At 36.9% G+C, this 7,406-nt stretch overlaps 1 protein-coding gene across 1 annotated transcript; it reads right to left on the bottom strand.

The window, feature by feature from the left end:
* Positions 1 to 1,516: 1,516 nt before the first annotated feature.
* Positions 1,517 to 2,493, bottom strand: LOC108048466. Its single transcript, XM_017129140.1, has one exon. The coding sequence runs from the start codon at positions 2,407 to 2,409 to the stop codon at positions 1,585 to 1,587; it is 825 nt and encodes a 274-aa protein (XP_016984629.1). The 5' UTR covers positions 2,410 to 2,493; the 3' UTR covers positions 1,517 to 1,584.
* Positions 2,494 to 7,406: the final 4,913 nt, after the last annotated feature.

Here is a 7,406-nt window from a genome sequence, read left to right on the forward strand (position 1 = left end):
GAAAATTAAAATGCATTAACACAACGCAACAATGTGGGCAAATGTTAACATTGAGCGCTAATTTGCCACATGCCGCTGTAACTGGAAAATGTGAAGGCTTTTTCAGAGGAGTGAAAGCGAAGGGAAAATACGAGGGACAAACTGAGGAACCATTGACAAAGGAAATCGCATCGGTATAAGTTGTTACGGGAATAAATTGAGGTAATGCGGTGGCGATAGATAGTGTATTTAAAATTTGGTTAAAATTAAAACTTTTCCATTTTAAGAATTAAAAACATTGAAAAATTGCATTTTAAGTTAAGTCAGTATGAGCGTGTGATTCGGAGAAGATTCGGGGCTTCAAATTGTCAAAACAAAACACCAATTTTTTGTTCAAATAACTAAACACAACCTTTTGTTTTTACATAAATTTAAAACATGTTTATCCAATAAAAAGTGATACAATCTTCTCCTAAATATCTATTTAAAAATCAACTGTGATCTTATGGCACTCAGATGGTGGTTATATTTTTCCCAACCACACTGGGAAAGTGCCCAACTCGAATTAATCATCAAAAGTCGAGAAATTATTCGCATTCATTTGATCAAAATCAATTTTGTAAATTATAAAGTATTATGGAAATTTATGTGAATGAATTTATAAATGCGTGCACATATAAATCCTTTTATTTTTTGTTGCTCGTCTCAATGGAAATGCTTTGAAGGAGGGGGAAAATACGGGGGAAAAAGCAGCCACAGAATCGGATGTTGCATCAATTATATTGATTGCATTTGCATTGCAGGTGCATTGGAAAAGTGCAATAATGCAAATGCATTTTGTTTGCAATTTTGATTTTGATTGAGTTGCGATATGCCGAAATTTATTGGCCAAAACAAAAATGGCAAAATGTATTTGGCCTTGTCCTGTTGTAGATTTTAATTTAATTAAACATTCTGGTCAGATGTCGTTGATATGGTTGTTTTGGTTTAGCCTTTATTTGTTAGTTAGAAATGTTTTTTTTTATTATTAATGCTTGCTTTATGATTTTGTGTTTATCCCCGGATTGTTTCGTTGCCTCCGCCATCTTGATTTATTAAATCTACGAAGGGAAAATCCCCTTACTCACGGTCTTTTTTATGAACCCCTGTTTTCCTTTGCCACCGCACCCCTTCCCATGGATTTTCTTCTCCTTTTATCCCAAGTTTTTCGACTCGAGACAATGAACAGCGACAGGATTTTTCATTGTTTACCGCGAGTTGAGACCATAAAACTACTAAACAAAACAGCCGCGCCCACTCCGCCCATCATCAGCACCAGCCAGTGCCGCCCCCTCAACTCTCCTCGCACACTGCAAAAAACAATATTGTATTTACTACATCTAAACAATAAATATCTCTAAAGAATGATCATGAATAATAAAGTCAAATTAATAATGTTATTTTAAGGCAACTCCCTTGTTATGATTTTTATTAATTTAATCTAGTCATTGTGTGGATAGTAAATGGATTTGGATATGGATAAATCCGATTTGGAATAGGACGTTCTTCAGTGGCCTCTTGTTTCTCATGGACGATTGTTTGAAGGGATAAATTAAATGGCTGTTCCTACTCATCCTGGACCACCCAATACTCGATATGATCGTCCTGGATGCTATCCCCATACACGTCATCGTCGTCCTCGTCATCCTCCTCCTCCTCGTACTGCAATGTATTCGCGGGTGGATTCGGAACAGTCTCCTCGAAGTAGTCATCCCCGGTGAAGAGTGTGGAGTACAGGGCGTTTATGCCATACACGCCATAGGTCACACACCCCGCCAGCAGAAAGCATATGGTATAGGTGATAATCCTGTGGTCCGTGCCAAAGTAGCCCGTATTCACCAGAATCACGGCTATCTTATAGGCGAATATCGGGATTTCGATCCAAACGGAGGTCGGGTGCTTAAAGAACGGCTCCGGTTTGATGTGCTCCCAATCGCGCCGCAGGATCAGATCGAGCAGCGAGTCGGAGTCCTGTTCGGAGCTCAGCAGACGGAAGTTCTCATCCAGGACATGGTACAGGGTCAACCGGTCGAAGGCCGAGAAGCGGCGTCGCAGCGTCGAGGGCACAGGTAGATCGATGAGCTCGGCGATGGCCAGTTTCACAGCGAGGCAGTGCGTCGAGGTGGTGGCCAGCTGGTGGAGCACCAGCTGCAGCTCCTGGCACTCCGAACAGAGCAGGAACAGCCACTCGCCGGTCAGCAACTGCTTCCAATTCTCCTCGTCGATCCCGGTGATGATTCCGTTTCCACTTTCACTCCCATTTCCAACGGACGAGTATCGCCGAGTACCAGGTCCCAATTCCGGAGGATTCACCTCGGTCCTGGAAAACGAGAGCCCTAGTCCGAAAACCATTAATGGCATTACAAGCATCTTATTCACCAGGCATTCCATTTCCTTTAGTGAAAGTTTGCAATTCTCGTTCTTTAACACAAAATTATTCAGCTTATTTTTTAAGGGAACAATTTTCCAGATCTTTCCTTCGACACTTCTGCTTTTAACCTCGAAAACGAAATGACAGAGAGCCGGTGAACAATGATTTGGCAGGAATCGGAAAATATGACCTCATTACACAAACCGAGTTGTCACCTAAGCTTTTGGTATTTTTTTAGCAGTGCATAACCTAAAAGATGCGATATATGGGGAAAAGAAAACAATCAGGTGACAACTCGGATAATAACTCCGTTCGTGTAAACAGGTCCTTGAAAAAGGTTGCAACATTAATTCCATTTCTTTGATTTTCCTTAAATTTTTCCAAGTGTATAAGTTCAGAGGCAGCTTAAAAAATGCGATATTTATAAAAATATTAAAAACTCCTTTCCTATGAACGAGAATATAAATGATTTTCCTTACACCATTTTTTCAGTGTACGAAAGTCAGAGGCAGCTTGGAAAATGCAGTCAAGCAAATGCACGCGGGTTGTGGGGAAAGCGGGGGTTTTGGGTTAGAGGTGTGGGTTCAGGGGCGGTGGGGTGGGGGGTAGGTGGGCGAAGGAAGAGGGGTGGGGAGGGAAGGGGACAGGGCAAGATGGCTGCGGCAAAAATTAATCAAAACATTGCATAAAGGCAGCAAAAATAATAACAATAACAATGTAGAACGTCAGGCAGAAAGCAGAGAGACGTTGACAGCAGTGCCCCACCCTGAGAACCCCCACCCCCTTTTCACCCACTTTCCACCCAACCCCACCGCTCCTCCACCTTCCCCTCCCCCTTCACCTCCATTGAGATGATGATGATGACGACGCCACTGACACAAAAGCAGCAAACAACTGTCGACAAGGATCTCATTTGTTATACTGATTATGTTGGCGCCTTCCAATGAGAGACAGAGACAAAGACAGAAAAGGAGCGACAGGGACGGCGATAGGGGGATATAGTCAGTGGGGTGCGGGGGGGTTGCGGGCAGAAAGGAGGACTTAAGCATACTGAAATTGCTAAACAAAAAGCACACCAAAATTCAATTCACATCAAATCTCTTTGCAAGTCAAGAATTTTGTCATTCTTATGATTATGTTTATTTTCGGATCGAAAACATAACAAATAAATATAAATAATTGGTGGTGTTTTTGGTTCTCCTAACTATTTATCCATTTTATAGCCTATAATTAGGATTTTTTTAAAATAAGAAACCAAATAAAGCAAAGTGCGCTTAAAGATAATATTTTGGAAAAGGGAGCACTGTTTGGGTTAAATATAATTGACATAAAACGGTTGCCAAAGCCATTGCCTCTTTTATTAATAAGTCTTAAAATTACAAAAGTTGTAAAATACATAAAAGACATGATTCAACACCACTTATTTTTGTTAAAAAATTAAATTAAAATAAATCTTGTATTACCCGTGCTCAATTTACTTGCCCATGAAAAACACATTTCATTATTTTAGTCTTTATGTGATGGTGTTTTTATATTTGATAAGTTTAAAAATTCCTAGTGGAAAGCTCTTAAAAACAATTGACTTATACCTTTTAAAAAGTTTTCTAATGACATCAAGCGGAAAAGGTAACATTTTCATCAACGTTACGTAATTGTACAGAGTTTAATCATTGTATCACGTTTATATATTCAGATGTTAACCTCTGAGCCACAAATCACCATCAAAAACAAATCAAAAGCAAATCAACTAAAAATAAATCAAGAAACAAAAAAAACAGCAAGCAAAAAAGTTAATTCATGAATCAAAGAGCATTCGTAGGCCTTGAACTTGAACAACAATTGTTGGATTATCAAATCAAAAACGACAAAAAAGCGGAAAAAGAATCAAAAACAAAACAAAACCACTGGCAGGGAAAACGGGGTGAAAAGGGGGAGGTTAGTGCAATTAATTAAAAAGCTAGATTCACACACACTCGCTGGCAGACAAAAAAAAAAAGACCACATGTGTGTGGAAAAAAAGGCAGAAAACTTTGCACAAATTAAAAAAAAAAAAACAAAGAAGAATGGTCGACTGTGCATTCGATTCTCTTCTTATTCCTGCACTCACTCTCTCTTTTTCTTCAATTTTTGCCCTTTAATTGCCGATATCTTTGATTTTTCAATACCCAATAAAATGATAGATAAGTAAGTCGATGTTTTGTATTCGTTATAACAATTTTATTTAAACATTGTCGAATCATATATAGAATTTTTAATGCTTTGTAAGATTAAAAAAACTTAACTTTTTGAAAACATGTTTCAAAAGGCAACCATTTTTTGTTTCAAAAGTGTTTAATTACATTTTTTTAAAACCGTTTTATAAGATATTTAATAGGACACATTATTTTGATCTCTTCATAAAAAACCTTTATAAAGGTGTACAAAAAATTTAATTAAACACTTTTGAAAAAAAAAATGTTAACTTTTATATCAAATAACTTCCATATAAATTCAGTTTAACAACCTTGAATTCCTATTTTTTACAATGCAAACTGAATTAACCTTGACTTTCCTTTTAAATCAAATCGTAGCTAATTAAATTCAAATTAAACCAATGGCTGAGAACGACACTGATCCCCAATTCCCCATTTCCCGTGGCTTAGTTAATTGTCAAAATCATTGTATATATAAAATAGAGAGAAGTTATTTTTCAACATTTAAATTTTCGGGAAAGCGTATTCAAAGTAGTATGCGATCAAAACTGCCTACGCCGTTGTTCTTGTACTCTTGTAGTTGGTTTCGTGTTTTTTTCTGATTGAATTGAAAACATTTTATGCATTTGATTTAATCAAAAGAAAAATAGAATGCAGTCAGGTTCACCAGGGCCGTCAGAGGAAAAAAAAAAGAGGGGTAAACGGGGGGTCAAAGGGGTCACGGGGTGGTGGGCATTGAAATGAAATGCAAAATGGCATTCATTCATGCAATTTGCATTGTTTGACGGTCCCCGGACACAACAAGAACTACAACAACAACAGCGGCCGAATAAACCTCATCCACTTCCGATCAGTTCGACACCCCCTTTCGTCCCGCCTCCCCCCGCCCACTCCACCACCCCCTTTAAAGGACAAACGCTTAGCCAGCCACCTGTGCCCATCGCAAACAATAAAAAAGCAAAAAAAAAAGATATGACAAAGATAAGCGGCAAACTAAGATCCAGTGTTAGATCTTAAAACGTTTTACATACATTTTCAGAAATACATATGTTTATTTATTTTTTTAAATACTATATTTAAGCGTTAAAAATGTTTTTTTTCCTAATTTTGAAAACCAAAAATATAGAGTAAAGTCAATTTTTATTTTATATTCCTAACATTAATGCTAAAAAAATAATAAGGTTTGAATGTGTTCTTTCTTTATAGACTTGTATTTATTTTAAATTAACATGTATACGAGAATATAGAAAAGTCATAGTTAATCTAAGGAATTAAACAATTTGTAATTATATATTTTAATTATTGTTTAAATCAGTTTACAATGGATAATGTTGTGGGATCCAAAAGAAAGATTTGGGGTCACCTTTCTGCAGCCACCGGACAGAAATACCTTAACCATCATTAAAATGGTAAATTGTAATGTAGATCTAAGAGGTATAATTCAAGTAATTGCCCAGATCCAACTACAATTTTAAGTCTATATAAATATTTAAAATATTTTTGAGGTGTTTCTCTATCAACGTTACTTTTAGCTGCACTCATAAGTGGAAAACTCTGATTAAATCAGATAAAGTCCATTAGATAAGGCCATTCTCTTATCCCCCAAAAAAAAAAAACACAAAGCCCAAATTAACTTTCCCTATAACTTTGCATTTCCACACATGCCCATCCCCAATTTTTCGACCACCCCCATTATAACCATATGACAACCCCTACGGCCGCTGACCTCAGCCACGCCCCTTTTTTCCCCGCCCCCTTTTGGTAGCTGCAACTTTTTGCGCTTGCTTTTTGTTTGCATTTTCTCTGCTGATTTCCTTTTTTATATCCAGCTCTCTGCTTTTTGTGTAATTTATTTGCCGTTTTGCTTGTAATTTGTTACAGTTTTTTAATCTTGCATTGTTCTAAGCAGCAAGATGCAGGGGCGGGGTGTTGGGGGGGCTTTTCGGGGGGCAGTCAGCGCTGACTGACGGAACCGGAATGAAGAACCCAGCGTCTGACGGACTCGCAAATCTGCATCCATTCCTCGGTTCTCCACGGAAAAAAAAACTTAAGATTTTTGGTATATTCTTGTAATATAGTTTTTAATTTTATTATATTTCCTCATAAACCTTAATTACCAATTAACACATAATCTTACCTGTAGACTTATCTTAAATGATTAAATGGAATTTAAAAAACAAAAAACATTCACAAAACAAAATAAAATATTTTCTATTATAAATTGTAATTGAAGCTTCAGAAACGTCAATATTTTTTCTGAGTGTAAAGGGCAGTACCAGTTGAAGGGGGAAAGGGGAAGACCAGCCGCAATGTTATCAACATCATAATCAGAGGCGACGTACTCCTCATTCATTTCAATACACTTAAAAATAATTTTACCATAATAAAATAATATTCGTACAATTGTTGTTGTAACAGTATTTTAAGCCCAAATCTGATGTCAATTCATAATATTACATTTTGTTTAAAACATAAATAATATGCATTGTATGTTCTCTAATTTTAAATGCAAATATTAAAAGAGCTAAGAAAATGTATTACAATTTTTGCCTATTTATTAAATAAATGCATATTATAACCATCTAAAAGTATTAATGGGACTATAAGCAATAGATATAACGTTCATTGCTTCTTATAAAATATTTATGATTTCATAAATTAAGTCTCCGTACGAGATTATTCCCAGTGCATCCGCATCTGTGCACTTGCATTGTCCTGGAGCGACAGGAGCAGCTGCAGCTGCTCCTCATCATGACGTTACTCCCTTCCCATATCCATATCCATATCCATTCCCTTTCCAGATCCAGATCCAGCTCCATCTCATC

The sequence above is a fragment of the Drosophila rhopaloa genome, unplaced genomic scaffold, assembly GCF_018152115.1.
Source record: "Drosophila rhopaloa isolate 14029-0021.01 unplaced genomic scaffold, ASM1815211v1 contig_3, whole genome shotgun sequence".
Classification (NCBI taxonomy): domain Eukaryota; kingdom Metazoa; phylum Arthropoda; class Insecta; order Diptera; family Drosophilidae; genus Drosophila; species Drosophila rhopaloa.

What these genes read in the sequence shown, in the direction of transcription:
- LOC108048466 (XM_017129140.1), bottom strand. Translation starts at nt 2,409, where the DNA reads ATGGAATGCCTGGTGAATAAGATGCTTGTAATGCCATTAATGGTTTTC.